This window comes from Eriocheir sinensis, chromosome 69, assembly GCF_024679095.1.
Source record: "Eriocheir sinensis breed Jianghai 21 chromosome 69, ASM2467909v1, whole genome shotgun sequence".
In the NCBI taxonomy this organism is placed as follows: domain Eukaryota; kingdom Metazoa; phylum Arthropoda; class Malacostraca; order Decapoda; family Varunidae; genus Eriocheir; species Eriocheir sinensis.
Genome location: NC_066577.1, coordinates 3,901,870 through 3,919,369, shown reverse-complemented (window position 1 = coordinate 3,919,369; position 17,500 = coordinate 3,901,870). Strand labels below are relative to the sequence as shown.

At 46.8% G+C, this 17,500-nt stretch overlaps 1 protein-coding gene across 1 annotated transcript in view; it reads right to left on the bottom strand.

Moving 5' to 3' along the window:
- The window catches only part of LOC126988328 (unconventional myosin-Ia-like), an 87,227-nt gene that overhangs the window by 18,531 nt on the left and 51,196 nt on the right, over positions 1-17,500 (bottom strand). Inside the window, exons 15-21 of the mRNA XM_050846384.1 lie at positions 16,137-16,273; positions 13,092-13,281; positions 12,077-12,293; positions 10,742-10,891; positions 7,474-7,560; positions 6,240-6,371; positions 1,741-1,847 (exon numbers count right to left, since the gene is read on the bottom strand). Coding sequence (XP_050702341.1) covers positions 1,741-1,847; positions 6,240-6,371; positions 7,474-7,560; positions 10,742-10,891; positions 12,077-12,293; positions 13,092-13,281; positions 16,137-16,273 — 1,020 coding nt within the window. The remainder of the gene's footprint in view (positions 1-1,740; positions 1,848-6,239; positions 6,372-7,473; positions 7,561-10,741; positions 10,892-12,076; positions 12,294-13,091; positions 13,282-16,136; positions 16,274-17,500) is intronic.

Genomic DNA, 17,500 nt, shown 5'->3' with positions numbered 1-17,500 from the left:
TATTCTTCGTTGTACAACCCCTACTACTACTACTACTACTATTACTACTACCACTACTACTATTACTACTACCACCACCACTACTACTACTACTACTACTACTACTACTGCTGCTACTACTACTACTACTAACTTATCTCTTCCTCTTTGATAACGCTATCAGTACTTAACATTCCTCCTCTTCTTCCTCCTCTCTTCCTCTTCCTCCTTCTCTTCCTCATTCCATATTACTTATCTTAACCCTTTCATATCCTTCCATTTCCTCCTTTTTTTTTTTCTTCTTCCTCATCCTTCTATTATTTATACAATTCTCTTTCTCTCCATCTCACATAGTTTTTCATTTCTCTCTTCTCTTTTTCCTCCTCCTCCTCCTCCTCCTCTTCTAATCTCCTCCGTCTCCTCCTCCTCCTCCTCTTCTAATCTCCTCCGTCTCCTCCTCCTCCTCCTCCTCCTCTAAAAGTCTAATCTAGTGTCACGTATCAATGTATTTTTTTTTCTGGAGGGCGTCATTCGTATTGGCGCTCACCACATGACCGCCAGGCTTGTTCCACTCACCTTCCCCTCCTTATCCTTATCCTCCTACTTCACCTCCTTTCCTGATTCTCTCCTCCTCTTCCTTTATCTTCTCCTTAGCTCTCTCCTCCTCCTCCTGAAAGACCACTTCTAGAATACGCCGTCCAGTTCTGGTCACCGAATTATATCAAAGATCAAATTTTGCTAGAAAAGATACGGAGACGAGCAACCCCAAAAAATTCCAGCGTTCCGTAACTTGCCGTATGACGAGCGTTTAAAGCGTTTAGATATGTTTTCCTTAACCCGGTAGCTGCGGGGATCATGTTTCTTAAAGGTCCCTCTAAGCGAGTAAAATGGGAAAAAATCATCACTCACGCAATCCATTTCATAATATATATCAACGAATTTGTCATCAGTTTATGCATCATCTCTTTTTTGGGGGGTTATATCATGGCATAAATTTGGCCCACGTCGCTGGTACACGGTAAAGCCACAAATTTGGCCCGTCGCTGCTACCGGGTTAAAAAAGCGAAGGGTAAGAGGGGACTTAATCGAAGTGTTCAAAATCCTTAATAGATTCGAAAACATTAACCCAGAAAGTCTATTTCCTCTATTCCCTCTCCTCTTTTTATAACAAGGATTAATCGGCATATCTTTGGCTTAGGAAGAAAGAAGGTACAAAGAACGAAAGGAAGGAAGGAAGGAAGGAAGAGAGGAAGAAAGAAGAACCGAACAAAACAAAGGAAGAAAAAATAGAAAAGAAAGAAAGGGAGAAAAATAAAAAGAACGAAAGAAAGAAAGAAAGGAAGGAAGGAAGGAAGGAAGGAAGGAAGGAAGGAAAGAAGAAAGAGTGGAAGAAAGGAAGAAAGAAAAAAACGAACAAAACAAAGGAAGAAAAAATGGAAAAGAAGGAAAGGGAGAAAAATAGAAAGAACGAAAGAAAGAAAGGAAGGAAGGAAAGAAGGAAGGAAGGTAAAAATAAAGAATGGAGGAATAGAAAAAATAAATAAATAAACGAAAGAAAGAAAGAAAAGAAAACGAACGAAAGAAACGGAGAAAAAAAAAAGAAAGAAATGCACACACACACACACACACACACACACACACACACACACACACACACACACACACACACACAACCCCCACTCCCCCCAACACACTCCCCCCACTCCCCCCCCCCCCACACACACACACACACTCTCCCCCCCCCTACACACACACACTCACCTCTTAGGATACGACGCTTTCCTCTCCTTGAAGATGATAGAGGCGGTCACCTTTTCCCGCATTCTGTTCCTCGCCGTCTGGTCAAACTGCAGTCGGTATCTGTGGCACTGGAAAAGGTGCGTATGTGTGTTAGCGGGTCGGGGTAAGACTATAGGCCGTATTCTAAAGCATGGTACCTGCGGGGATCCTGTTTCTTAAGGGTCCCTCTAAGCGAGAAGAGTGAGAAAAAAATCATCACTCACGCACACCATTTCATAATATATATCAACGCATTTGTGATCGGTTTATGCATCATCTATTTTTGGGGGGTTTATATCATGGCACAAATTTGGCCCGTCGCTGCTACATGGTAAAGCCACAAATTTGGCCCGTCGCTGCTACACGGTAAAGCCACAAATTTGGCCCGTCGCTGCTACATGGTAAAGCCACAAATTTGGCCTGTCGCTGCTACATGGTAAAGCCACAAATTTGGCCCGTCGCTGCTACACGGTAAAGCCACAAATTTGGCCCGTCGCTGCTACACGGTAAAGCCACAAATTTGGCCCGTCGCTGCTACATGGTAAAGCCACAAATTTGGCCCGTCGCTGCTACACGGTAAAGCCACAAATCTGGCCCGTCGCTGCTACACGGTAAAGCCACAAATTTGGCCCGTCGCTGCTACACGGTAAAGCCACAAATTTGGCCCGTCGCTGCTACACGGTAAAGCCACAAATTTGGCCCGTCGCTGCTACACGGTAAAGCCACAAATTTGGCCCGTCGCTGCTACACGGTAAAGCCACAAATTTGGCCCGTCGCTTCTACACGGTTAAATATATGTGATAAGGCTTTCGTAGGCGTTTTAGGCATTTCCATGGATAGCTTTATGACCCTGGTGGTAGTGTGACCCATCTTCTGTGCCATGAACCTCAAAGAACACTTATGAGATCTCGATTAGTCTTCTTTTTTGCCTTTGGAAATTGATGATGTGAGAGGCGGAAGCGTTTAAAAAAAGGGTGTAAGGGTAGAGTTTAGGTTAGGTGTAAGGACCGTAAGACATGTTGGCACCCAAGCTCATATTTGACAAGGCTATCGTGGCGCTGTGGTCGTTTCCAGGGGTAGCTTTGTAACCCTGGTGGTGGTCTGGCCATTCTTCTGTACCATGAATCCTAGAAAACACTCATTTGACAAGACTATGGTGGCGCTGTGGGCATTTCCAGGGGTAGCTGTATGAACCTGGTGGTAGTCTGGCCATTCTTCTGTACCATGAATCCTAGAAAACACGCATTTGACAAGACTATGGTGGCGCTGTGGGCATTTCCAGGGGTAGCTTTACGAACCTGGTGGTAGTCTGGTCATTCTTCTGTACCATGAATCCTAGAAAACACTCATTTGACAAGACTATGGTGGCACTGTGGGCATTTCCAGGGGTAACTTTGTAACCCTGGTGGTAGTCTGGCCATTCTTCTGTACCATGAATCCTAGAAAACGCTCATTTGACAAGACTATGGTGGCGCTGTGGGCATTTCCAGGGGTAGCTTTATGAACCTGGTGGTAGTCTGGCCATTCTTCTGTACCATGAACCCAAGAAAACACTCATTTAACAAGTCTTTCGTAGGAGTTACAGGCATTTCCAGGTGTAGTTTTATGACCCTGGTAGTAGTCTGGTCATTCTTCTGTATCATTAACCCAAGAAAACACTCATTTAACAAGGCTTTCGTTGGAGTTACAGGCATTTCCAGGGGTAGCTTTATGACCCTGGTGGTAGTCTGACCCGTCTTCTGTATCATTAACCCTAGAAAACACTCATTTAACAAGGCTTTCGTTGGAGTTACAGGCATTTCCAGGTATAGTTTTATGACCCTGGTGGTAGTTTGATCATTCTTCTGTACCATGAACCCAAGAAAACACTCATTAAACAAGTCTTTCGAAGGAGTTACAGGAAGTTCCAGGTGTAGTTTTATGATCCTGGAGGTAGTTTGACCCGTCTTCTGTACCATTAACCCTAGAAAAGACTCATTTAACAAGGCTTTCGTTGGAGTTACAGGCATTTCCAGGGGTAGCTTTATGACCCTGGTGGTAGTTTGACCCGTCTTCTGTATCATTAACCCTAGAAAACACTCATTTAACAAGGCTTTCGTTGGAGTTGCAGGCATTTCCAGGTGTAGTTTTATGACCCTGGTGGTAGTTTGGCCATTCTTCTGTATCATTAACCCAAGATAACACTCATTAAACTAGTCTTTCGAAGGAGTTACAGGCATTTCCAGGTATAGTTTTATGATCCTGGTGGTAGTCTGGTCATTCTTCTGTACCATGAACCCTAGAAAAGACTCATTTAACAAGGCTTTCGTTGGAGTTACAGGCATTTCCAGGGGTAGCTTTATGACCCTGGTGGTAGTTTGACCTGTCTTCTGTACCATTAACCCAAGAAAACACTCATTAAACAAGTCTTTCGAAGGAGTTACAGGCATTTCCAGGTGTAGTTTTATGACCCTGGTGGTAGTTTGACCCGTCTTCTGTATCATTAACCCAAGAAAACACTCATTTAACAAGGCTTTCGTTGGAGTTACAGGCATTTCCAGGTGTAGTTTTATGACCCTGGTGGTAGTTTGGTCATTCTTCTGTACCATGAACCCAAGAAAACACTCATTAAACAAGTCTTTCGAAGGAGTTACAGGAAGTTCCAGGTGTAGTTTTATGATCCTGGAGGTAGTTTGACCCGTCTTCTGTATCATTAACCCAAGAAAACACGCATTTGGCAAGTCTTTCGAAGGAGTTACAGGCATTTCCAGGTATAGTTTTATGATCCTGGTGGTAGTCTGGTCATTCTTCTGTACCATGAACCCTAGAAAAGACTCATTTAACAAGGCTTTCGTTGGAGTTACAGGCATTTCCAGGGGTAGCTTTATGACCCTGGTGGTAGTCTGGTCATTCTTCTGTACCATGAACCCTAGAAAAGACTCATTTAACAAGGCTTTCGTTGGAGTTACAGGCATTTCCAGGTGTAGTTTTATGACCCTGGTGGTAGTTTGACCCGTCTTCTGTATCATTAACCCACGAAAACACATTTAACTAGTCTTTCGAAGCAGTTACAGGCATTTCCAGGTGTAGTTTTATGACCCTGGTGGTAGTTTGAACCTTCTCCGGTATCGTTAACCCAAGAAAACACCCATTTCGCAGTAGTTGTGAGCATTCATTACTTCCTCATTAGAACTGCGATTAACTGAGGAATGGACAGCAAGTTAGGATCAAAGCACCTGACTTGCATAAGGTAACTCTTCATACCTCATCATTACCCAACACTGGTTATCTAATGCTTCAAAATCTGGGATCACTGGCAAAGATTTATCGCCACAAACTGACTGGCTGACTGATGAGCTGACTGACTGAATGACTGAATGACGGATTGACTGATTGACTGACTGACCGACTGATTGACTGACAGATTGACTTGTTGAGTGATTGATTGAGTGACTGATTAGCTGACTGACTGACTGATTGAATGACGGATTGACTGACTGACCGACTGATTGACTGACAGATTGACTTGTTGAGTGACTGACTAAGTGAGTGACTGATTAGCTGACTGATTGACTGATTGGCTGACTGGTTGACTGGTTGACTGACTGGTTGACTGGTTGACTGACTGACCGACTGATTGACTGACAGATTGACTTGTTGAGTGATTGACTAAGTGAGTGACTGATTAGCTGACTGATTGGCTGACTGGTTGACTGGTTGACTGACTGACCGACTGATTGACTGACAGATTGACTTGTTGAGTGACTGACTAAGTGAGTGACTGATTAGCTGACTGACTGACTGATTGAATGATGGATTGACTGGTTGACTGACTGACCGACTGATTGACTGACAGATTGACTTGTTGAGTGATTGACTGACTGACTGATTGAATGACTGACTGACTGATTGGCTGACGGATTGACTGATTGACTGACAGATTGACTTGTTGAGTGACTGACTAATTGATGGCTAAGTGACTGACTGATTGACTGACTGGTTGAGTGACTAACTGATTGATTGACTGACTGACTGATTGCCTGACTGGTAGACTGATTGAGTACAAAAACAGTCATTGTACGCAGATGTAATTCACTTACGATAATGGATAAGATAATCAGGTCATTATTAGTGTTGTTGTTGTTGTTGTTGTTGTTGTTGTTGTTGTTGTTGTTGTTGTTGTTGTTGTTGGCAGTGACACAACTTCATCTTTTTCTTCTTCAATAGCAAACAAAGCAATATTCTTCCTTCTTTCTTTCCTACATTTTTTCCTTATTCTGTTCATTTCTTCATTCTTTCCTTTCTTACGCCTTTACATGTTTTTTTTTTTCTTTTCTTACAGTTGTGCTTATCTATATGTCTATCTTGCTAACTGTTTATCCACTGTCTACTACTACTACTACTACTACTATTACTACTACTACTACTACTTTCACCCCCCCACTATTACCCCTATTTCCACTATTACCACCACCACCACCACCACGAGCACCGCGACTCACCCGCCACTTGTGATGTAGTCGCCGCAGCTGGAGCGCCACCTCGGCCATGGCGGCGGGCGGGGGTGGCCACGAGCCGTCGATGGGTGAGTCTGAAGGCATCTCCTCCAGCACCCGCATGACGTACCGCCAGCGCTGGAGGGAAGGGAGGGAAGTATTAGCGTGGTCTGCCTCTGAAGCCGTGTCACAGAGAATGGCTGAGTTACGTTTTCCTTGGGTGTTGGGAATCAAGCAATCAATCAAAGGGGACCACCCGTCGGGGGCGCGTCGCCTTGCTTACGACGCCAAACCGGTATCCATGCAGGCCCCCTGCTCATCTGAAGTACGTTCCGGCAGAATCTATCGACTTGCTCAAGCCACGAGTTCTGTGGGCGTCCCTTTGGCCTCCTCCAATCGGGAGCTCCACTTCGAGCGGAGATTTTTCTGGCCTCGGTAAGCAGCTCGGAGGCCATTCACATTTAAATGTCCCCCGACATCCTCAGCAAGACCCCTGACATACCTCTCCTGCTCTCTCCTCATGAGAGCGCTAGTCCTACGTGACAGAGCCCTGTATTGGTCCCGATTCCCAGCAAGCCTGGCAGCGCGACTCTCCTCAATATTCTCTAGCGTCTCTGCCGAGGCAAATCCACTTGCTGGATCTCGGGCGCTCTCCAATGCACTCCTTGGCAGCTCCAAGAGGCTCACGTTTGAAGGTGTCCCACAGTTGAACAGATTTGAGACTGTCACTTCATACTCCATGTCGAGAGGCTCAGATTTGTGTTTATATGGAGAGGGAGTGCAAACCCCTCCCCCAACCAGCCCAGGGACACAGGACCGTTGGGAGAATTGATCCTCCGGTTACCCAAAGAATGGAGTAGGAGAGAGAGAAGAAGAAAGAAAGAAAGACCGCTCGGAGAGATTTAGAACGCTGCCTTCCTCATCCAGACAGACCTGACCCTACCTTATGTTTGGAAGACAGACTGAAACATTGCACCATACGCTCCACACTTCTGTGCGTACATGATAACCACATACTAGCGCCTTACATGAGCTAATAACGATAATCTGGTAACGTTCAGTCTGTCTCTCAAACCAAGTAATAGAAAATGAACCAGTTACATTTTCTTTTTATATTTAGAGGTAAGCTTAGGTGTGCCACTGAGTTAGGTTGGACTAAATTAGACTAGGTTAAGTTGGACTAGGTTTGGTTAGACTAGGTTAAGATAATCGTCCATCAAGGCATCAGTAACAGTCTTACCTGATAATTGATAAAGGAGAGTTGGATCACACCGGCCGCCCACTCCACCTTCTTCTTCTGCTTCAGCTGTCTGTACTCCTCTCGCGCCTGCAACAGTAGTGGTAGTAGTAGTAGTAGTAGTAGTAGTAGTAGTAGTAGTAGTAGTAGTAGTTGTAGGAGGAGGAGGAGGAGGAGAAGGAGGAGGTGGGTTATATTAGTAAGCTTTGTGGGGTAAGGAATATTAGGTTTAAGGGATTGTTGAATGTGATAGTGATATTAGTAGTAGTAGTAATAGTAGTAGTAGTAGGAGGAGGAGAAGGAGGAGGAGGAGAAATATTAGGTTTAAGGGAGTGTTGAATATGGTAGTGATAGTGTTGCTTGTGTTGTTAGTAGTAATAGTAGTGTTGCTATATTACCGTAAGGGGCAAATCAGGTAAAGAGGGAGGAGCAAAGTGACGAGAGAGAAGGAGAAAGTGGACGAGAGGTGGGAAGATTATAGAAGTGGGCGGGCAGACAAGGGACGGCTGATGACTGTCCCAAGATACACAACAAATTAACAAAAGAAGAAAAAATATACAGGGACGAGAGAGAGAGAGAGAGAGAGAGAGAGAGAGAGAGAGAGAGAGAGAGAGAGAGAGAGAGAGAGAGAGAGAGAGAGAGAGAAGATTATAGAAGTGGGCGGACAACAAGGGACGGCTGATGACTGTCCCAAGATACACAACAAATGAACAAAAGAAGAAAAAATATACAGAGAGAGAGAGAGAGAGAGAGAGAGAGAGAGAGAGAGAGAGAGAGAGAGAGAGAGAGAGAGAGAGAGAGAGAGAGAGAGAGAGAGAGATAGGCGGACAACAAGGGACGGCTGATGACTGTCCCAAGATACACAACAAATGAACAAAAGAAGAAAAAATATAGAGAGAGAGAGAGAGAGAGAGAGAGAGAGAGAGAGAGAGAGAGAGAGAGAGAGAGAGAGAGAGAGAGAGAAGATTATAGAAGTGGGCGGACAACAAGGGACGGCTGATGACTGTCCCAAGATACACAACAACTATACAAAAAAAGAACCTAGAAATTGGACACACTAACGAGTGCAAACCGCCCGCTGCTAACACCCTCTGGTCGGAGTGTTCAAAATGTGAAAATATGCAATTAAGTCTTGGGCGAGGTCCTGCCCTGCTTCACCTCTCAAAACTCGTGCCAGTTGAAGGATTACTTTATTTTTTACCTCGGTGACCTTCATCTGTGACCTTTGACCTTGTAAATCGAACTTGTCGTGTGTGGGGCCATTAGTAGTCTATCTATGAAGTTTCAACATCCTAGCTGTAATGGTTCAAAGGTTATCGCGTTACAGACAAAAAATATTACACACTGAAAACAATACCGCCCGCAAAAGGTATAAATATAGAGGGACGAGAGAGAAGGAAGAGGACGAGAGGAAGAGAAGATTATAAAAGTGGGCGGACAGACAAGGGGATGGTTGATGACTGTCCCAAGAGACGCAACAACTAAACAAACGAAATAATATAAGGCAAAGTGACGAGAGAGGAGGAAGAGGACGAGAGGAAGAGAAGATTATAGAAGTGGGCGGACAGACAAGGGACGGCTGATGACTGTTCCAAGATACACAACAAATGAACAAAAGAAGAAAAAATATACAGGGACGAGAGAGAGAGAGAGAGAGAGAGAGAGAGAGAGAGATATTATAGAAGTGAACAGACAAGGGAACGGCTAATGACTGTACCAAGATACACAAAAAATGAACAAAAGAAGAAAAAATATAGGGACGAGAGAGAGAGAGAGAGAGAGAGAGAGAGAGAGAGAGAGAGAGAGAGAGAGAGAGAGAGAGAGATGAAGGAAGATTATAGAAGTGGGTGGACAGACAGAAGACGGCTGATGACTGTCCCAAGATACACAACAAAAATACAAGCAAACAAAAAACACTTACCACAAGAAAGAAATTCCAGCCTTTCAGTGAGATGCGTTTTGCGTTCTCGTCCTCTGTGCTAGCCTTCTTAACCTTCACAGACAGACAGACAGACAGACGGACAGGAGGTAAGACAGACAGACAGGCAGAAACAGAAATAAAGGAAAACAGAAACAAAAAAAGCGAAATATTAAACAAAATTATAAAACAGTAAACGATTTCAACACATAACTAACGAAACCATAAGAAAAAACAGAGTAAACACACACACACACACACACACACACACACACACACACACACACACACACACACACACACACACACACACACACGGACCAACCCTCTTTCTCTTCCTATCCCATCTCTTCCCCCTCATTTCCTTCCCAGTCCTTCCCTTCCCTTCCTTACCCTTCCCTTCCTTACTCTTTCCTTCCTTACCCTTCCCTTCCTTACCCTTCCCTTCCTTACCCTACCCTACCATTCCCTCCACATTCACTCCCACCCCTTCCCTTAATTTCCCTTCCCTGCCCTTCCTTACCTTACCTTTCCATCCCTTCCCTTTCTTTCCCTTCCCTTCCCTTCCCTTCCCTTCCTTACCCTTCCCTTCCTTACCCTACCCTACCATTCCCTCCACATTCCCTCCCACCCCTTCCCTTATTTTCCCTTCCCTGCCCTTCCTTCTCATCCCATTCCTTCCCTTCCCTTCCTTACCCTTCCCTTCCTTACCCTACCCTACCATTCCCTCCACATTCACTCCCACCCCTTCCCTTAATTTCCCTTCCCTGCCCTTCCTTACCCTACCTTTCCCTTCCTTCTCATCCCATTCCTTCCCTTCCCTTCCTTACCCTTCCCTTCCTTACCATTCCCTCCACATTCCCTCCCACCCCTTCCCTTATTTTCCCTTCCCTGACCTTCCTTCCCCTACCTTTCCCTTCCTTCTCATCCCATTCCTTCCCTTCCCTTCCTTACCCTTCTCTTCCTTACCCTTCCCTTCCTTACCCTTCCCTACCATTCCCTCCACATTCCCTCCCACCCCTTCCCTTCCCTTCCCCTTCCCTGCCCTTCCTTACTCTTCCCTTCCTTACCCTTCCTTTCCTTACCCTACCCTTTCCATCCCTTCCCTTCCCTTCCCCTCCCTGCCCTTCCTTACCCTACCTTTCCCTTCTCATCCCATTCCTTCCCTTCTGTTTTTTACCCTACTCCTCCCATCCCTTCCCTTCCCTTCCTTTCCTTACCCTAACCTTTCCATCCCCTCCCTTCCTTCCTCCTTCCCTCCCCCATCAAAACCCCCTCCATCCCCCAATACACACGTACCCCCACCCTCACAAAATAGTTCAAATTCCACCCCCCCGGACAGGTAACACCTACCTTCCAGCTTCTCCAACAGGTAGAGATGGTGACTTGGGCTCTCCGCATGGCTCTGTACCTCGTCCGCTCCCGCCAGCCTCTATAAGTCTTCTGCACCAGGATAGCGAGGTCTTCAAGTCTCTCCCTGCGGTATTCCTCTAGCTCATGAACCTGTGCAGAGAGGCGTGATTGAGTGAGGGAGAGGCAGAGGATGTGTGTGTGTGAGGGGGGATTATTGGGATGGGGATGGGATGGGAAGGGAGGGGATGTGAAGGGTTGGGGAGGGAAGGGGTGGAGAGGGAAGAGATGGGAAGTGGAGGGATGGATAGGGAAGGGATGGGTTAGGAAAGGAAGGGAAGGGGTGGGGAGGGATTGGATGGGTTGGGATGTGGAGGGGAGGGGAGGGAAGGGATGGGAAGGGGATGGATGGATAGGGAAGGGAAGGGTAGGGTAAGGAAGGGAAAGGAAGGTAAGGGATGGGAAGGGAAGGGTAGGGTAAGAAAGGAAAAGGAAGGGACGGGTTGGGAAGGGTATAGTAAGGAAGGGAAAGGAAGGTAAGGGATGGGAAGGGAAAGGAAAGGAAGGGATGGGAAGGGAAGGGATGGGAAGGGTAGGGTAAGGAAGGGAAGGGAAAGGAAAAGAAGGGAAGGGAGGGGAATTGAAGGGAAGGGTAAGGAAGGGAAAGGATGGGAAGGGGAGGGATGGGAAGGGGAGGGATGGGTTGGGAAGTGAAGGAAGGTAAGGGATGGGAAGGGAAGGGTATAGGGTAAGGAAGGGAAAGGAAGGGAAGGGTAAGAAAGGGAAGGGATGGGAAGGGTAGGGTAAAGAAGGGAAGGGAAAGGAAAAAAAGGGAAGGGAGGGGAATTGAAGGGAAGGGAAGGGTAAGGAAGGGAATGGATGGAAAGGGTAGGATAAGGAAGGGAAGGGAGTGAAGGGAAGGGAAGGAAGGGGAATTGAAGGGAAGGGAAGAGTAGGGTAAGGAACAGAAGGGAAGGAATGGGATGAGAAGGAAGGGAAAGGTAGGGTAAGGAAGGGAGGGGAAGGGAAAATAAGGGAAGGAATGTGGAGGGAATGGTAGGGTAGGGTAAGGAAGGGAAGAGTAAGGAAGGGAAGGGAAGGAATGGGAAGGAAATGAGGGGGATTAGATGGGATAGGAAGATTAAGTGGGTCTGGTCCATATATGTGTGTGTGTGTGTGTGTGTGTGTGCGATTTTTCTGTTCACACACACACACACACACACACACACACACACACACACACACACACACAAACACCCATATCCCCCTTCCCCAACACCTCCCCTCCCCTGAACGCACACAATCACTTCAAACCATAACCCCGGACAGCCAACATACCGCTCTCTGGCTCTTGATGAACACCTTGCTCCTCCCGAAGGTATACTGTGAGGGGGTGAGAGGCAGGTCTGCAAGGAGCATCGCGCAGCCTTCCAGCGGCGCGCCCCTCCAAGCCGGCCACGTGTGTAAGGAGAGCATACCGTAGCGGCTGAGGAAGAGTTCGTGGCTGGCTCTGTAGGACCATCCCTCGCCGCGGACTCTCGCCTGCTCGACCAACCTAAGGAAAGGGAGTGGATGGTGAATGAAGGGAAAGAAGGAAGGTAGGAAGGAGGGAAGTATAGAAGGAATAGAGTGAGATTAGTGGATAGGGATTGAAGAGGCAGATATACAGATAGAAAAAGACATAAAATAACAGACACGAAGGCACACACACACACACACACATACACACATATATCTTCCCTTCCCAACCCTTTCCTCTCCATTCCTTCCCTTTCCTTCCCTTCTCTCTCCTTCCCTTCTCTCTCCTTCCCAACCCTTCCCATCCCTTCCCTTCCCTTCCCTTTCGTTCCTTACCCTTTCTTTCCCTTAGTTCCCTTCCCTTCCTTTCCCTTTCATTCCCTTCCCTTCCCTTCCCATTCCCTTCCCTTCCCTTCCCTTCCCTTTCGTTCCCTTCCCTTCCTTTCCCTTACCTCCCCTCTGATTCCCTTCCCTTCCCTTCCCTTCCCTACCCTTCCTCTTCCTTTCATGAACTTTCCTCTCCTTCCCTTCCGTTCCCTTCCCTTCCCTTCCCTACCCTTCCTCTTCCTTTCATGTCCTTTCCTCTCCTTCCCTTCCGTTCCGTTCCCTTCCCTTCCCTACCACTCTCCCTCCTTTCATGCCCTTCTCTCTCCTTCCCAACCCTTCCTTTCCTTTCCTTCCCTTCCCTCTCCCTCCCTTTCCTTCCTTACCTACCCTTCACCCCCACACACACCCTCCATTCCATACCACATTCCCATACAAACTCCCCATCCTTTCCCTTCTTCCTCCATTACCCTTCCTTTCCGATACCTTCCCTACACTTCCTCACACTCACCCGTGGTACTTAATCTGGTGAAGGACAAGCGCGGACTCAAGAATACGCGGCTGCTTGAGTTCATTGGGCTTGATGCAGGTGATGAGGTGCGTCTGCTTGGTTCTGATCACCCGCATGAGCGCCGACACGGAGATTAGGACCTGGGTGGCGACGCTGGCTGGACGCTTCAGGGTGGTGCGCCGCGGGTTGCCTGAGGGAGACGGGGTGTGGGTTAGAGGAGGAAGTGAGGGAAAGGAGGAAGGAAGGAAAGGAAGATAGGTATTAGCCCGGTAGCAACGACGGGCCAAATTTGTGGCTTTACCGTATAGCAGCGACGGGCCAAATTTGTGGCTTTACCGTGTAGCAGCGACGGGCCAAATTTGTGGCTTTACCGTATAGCAGCGACGGGTCAAATTTGTGGCTTTACCGTGTAGCAGCGACGGGCCAAATTTGTGGCTTTACCGTGTAGCAGCGACTGGTCACATTTGTGGCTTTACCGTGTATCAGTGACGTGCCAAATTTGTGGCTTTACCGTATAGCAGCGACGTGTCAAATTTGTGGCTTTACCGTGTAGCAGCGACGGGCCAAATTTGTGGCTTTACCGTGTAGCAGCGACGGGCCAAATTTGTGGCTTTACCGTGTAGCAGCGACGGGCCAAATTTGTGGTTTTACCGTGTAGCAGCGACAGGCCAAATTTGTGCCATGATATAAACCCCAAAAAATAGATGATACATAAACTGATCACAAATGCTTCGATATATATTATGAAATGGTTTGTGTGAGGGATGATTTTTTCTCATTTTTCACGCTTGGAGGGGCCATTAAGAAACATGATCCCCGCTGCTACTGGGTTAGAGATGTACCATAAAAACAGCGGTCTGGCGGGACTCAGACTGCCCACGAGCCTAAAATAAATTTGCCTACTTATCTAATTATCTACTCAACCCGGTAGCTGCGGGGATCATGTTTCTTAATGGTCCCTCAAAGCGAATTAATGAGAAAAAATCATAACTCACACAAACCATTTCATAATATATATCAAAGCATTTGTGATCAGTTTATGTATCATCTATTTTGGGGGGTTTATATCATGGCAAAAATTTGGCCCGTCGCTGCTACACGGTAAAGCCACAAATCTGCCGCTGTCTGCTTAATCACGGTAAAGCCACAAATTTGCCCGTCGCTGCTAAAGCTTAAATTTGACCCGCGCTATCAAATTATACTATCGGTATCGGCAAGGTGAAAATATGGCCGATACTCCGATACTTTTCTGGCGTATTTATTATGTAAATCAAGACTTTTTTTACGATCAACACTCAAGACCATCCCGATATAGTTATTCCCAATGCTCTTCTTTCTAATTTAAAACTACAAGAAAGCCTATACTTTTATAATCAAACAGGTATGTAATTTAAATTTAAAACAATTTCGGTATCAGTATTGGCAGATTATCGGCAATTAGTTAGGATCGGAGTATCGGTATCCTGGAGGCAGCCTCAGACGCACTCTAGTACAGGTAACTCTCGATTTACGCGAGTTTGGTTTACGCGTTTTTTAAATAACACGGGGTCCAAAATCCAAAAAACACATTTATTTACACGTTTTTTCCACTTATACACGATATTTTATGGAGTGGCCACCAGATGTCTCACGCAACTGGACTCACATAGCGCCGCGGCCACACAGCAGAGCTCAGTTCTTCCCGCGCGCCACTTGAACAACAATACAGTACCCACGCTGCCACGCTACTCAACAATAGGGGTGGGCAGTTACCGGTACTAACGGTACTAGCTATATGGTACAGTATCGGTACCAGACTGCTCGGTACCGGTACCAATACTAGCTAGCCACTCATGGTGTCCCTCATTTCTTCCTCACACGAGTGAGGCTGAGACTGAGTGCCTGAGTGGATATCTCGGTGATATGGATATTCTCACCACTGAATGAAGTGAATAAGCATATTATTCCCACCATCACTCGTAGGTTATGACAGAGAACTAGGCAAGACACAATTCACACGTTTCTGGTGACACGCGCCATGCAGCTGTTTGTTGTATGGGTGTGGTTGTGTGGTTTGTAAACAATGCAAATGGCGGCCTGCTGTATTGCGCGAAATATCTCCTCGTACAAGACTCATGATCTAGTTTCTGATATCATATTTACCCCATTATTCTCACTAATATTAATAATTAATAATGAACACATGGATATTTTTTTCCAATATGATTTTTTATGTAGCTTGTACTGCTCCTTAGTCATACAATCTTAAGCCACCTGTGACATCAAGATCAAGATCATACAAATGGCGCCCGACGGAAAAACGGGATAACAGCAAGGCATGGGCAATCCTCCATCGATTTCAATTTTGTATAGTAGTTATTAGATCGCCCTGTATTCTATGGTAACATATTATAAGACAGCTACGGACTATGAAGGATTATATACAATGATAAAGGAAAGTTTGCCGTTGTTATTGGATAAGACAAAAAACAGACCATTAAAAACACCCCAAAAAAGAAAAAAATCATTAAAAATTTGTACATTCGGCGTACAAGGCGCAGGGCTAAACTTTCAGGCATTTTTTATGAGAAAAAGGTGTGCGCTATACGCTGAAAAATACGGTATTTATTTTTCGACAGAAACCTACCTCTTGTTTGATTTACATTGTTTTTGATTTACGCGACCTCTCCAAGAACGCAATACTCGCGTAAATCGAGAGTTACCTGTATATAACTTGAGTTCTATGGAAAGTACTGCTTTGACAGTTCACTGAGTGGCCACGTGTGGCGCTGCCTGTATAGCCAATACGGTCCATTGGTAGCAGTATCAGTAGTAGTAGTAGTAATTGTACTCTCTCTCTCTCTCTCTCTCTCTCTCTCTCTCTCTCTCTCTCTCTCTCTCTCACACACACACACACACACACACACACACCTTCAGAAATTGACACACTAACTGGGCTCAACACTCAAGACGCCGAATCCACAGTGACCATATGGCGTCGAACATATCTAGGTTAAAAATACATGATTAAAAATGTAAAATCAATATCACAGTAAGCTTCCTCACCTTCCGGAAAGAGCTCCTTGAGTATCCTGTGGCTGCAGCGGTACATACAGCGGCTCAGGTCCCGGTGTAAGGAGTCGCTGTTCTTCTCCACGAACCCCGACACACTGTACGTTACCGAGCCTGCGTAGTGCCGGATCCTGCAGGGGGAACGGAGGGGGGGAAGATAAGGGAAGGAGGAGAAAGGGGGAGAGTAGAAAAGAGAGGGAAAGGGAGGGAAGCGATGGGAAGGGGAGGGGACGTAAGGTGAAGGGAAGGAGAGGGAAGGGAGGGGAAAAGGGGAGAGCAGAAAAAGCAGGGAAAGGGAGGGAAGGGGAGGCGACGTAAGGTGAAGGGAAGGAGAGGGAAGGGGGAGAGTAGAAAAGAGAGGGAAGCGATGGGAAGGGGAGGGGACGTAAGGTGAAGGGACGGAGGGGGAAGGGGGAGAGTATAAAATAGAGGCAAAGGGAGGGAAGCGATGGGAAGGGGAGGGGACGTAAGGTGAAGGGAAGGAGGGGGAAGGGGGAAAGTAGAAAAGAGAGGAAAAGGGAGGGAAGCGATGGGAAGGGGAGGGGACGTAAGGTGAAGGGAAGGAGAGGGAAGGGAGGGAGGGGGAAGGGGGAGAGCAGAAAAGAGAGGGAAAGTAAAGGAAGCGATGGGAAGGGGAGGGAAAAAGAGGGTAGGGTAAGGAATGGGAAGGTAAGGAAAGAATAGGGAAGGGAAGGGAAGGGAAGGGAAGGGAAGGGAAGGGAAGGGAAGGGAAGGGAAGGGAAGGGAAGGTGAGGGAAGTGAATGGAAGGGAAGGGAAGGGAAGGGAAGGGGAGGGAAGGGAATGGAATGGAATGGAATGGAAGGGAAGGGAAGGGAAGAGAAGGGAAGGGAAGGGAAGGTGAGGGAAGGGGAAGGAAGGGAATGGAAGGGAAGGGAATGGAATGGAATGGAAGTTAAGGGAAGAGAAGGGAAGGGAAGGAAATTAAAGGGAAGGGTAGGGAAAAAGAGGGTAGGGTAGGGAAGAGGAAGGTAAGGAAAGGATAGGGAAGGGGAGGGGAGGGAAAAAGGGGGTAGGGTAAGGGAGAGGAAGGCAGGGGAAGGATAGGGAAAGGAAAGGAAGGGAAGGAGAGGGAAAAAGAGGGTTGGGTAAAGAAGAGGAAGGGAAGGGAAGGGAAGAGAAGGGAAGAGAAAGGAAGGGAAGGGAAAGGAAGGGAAGGGAAGGAAGGAAATGAAAAGGAAGGGGAAGGCAGGGAAGGGAAGGGAAAAAAGGGTAGGGTAAGGGAGAGGAAGGTAAGGAAAGGATAGGGAAGGGAAGGGAAGGGAAGGGAAGGGAAAGGAAGGGAAGGGAAGGGAAGGGAAGGAAATGAAAAGGAAGAGGAAGGCAGGGAAGGGAAGGG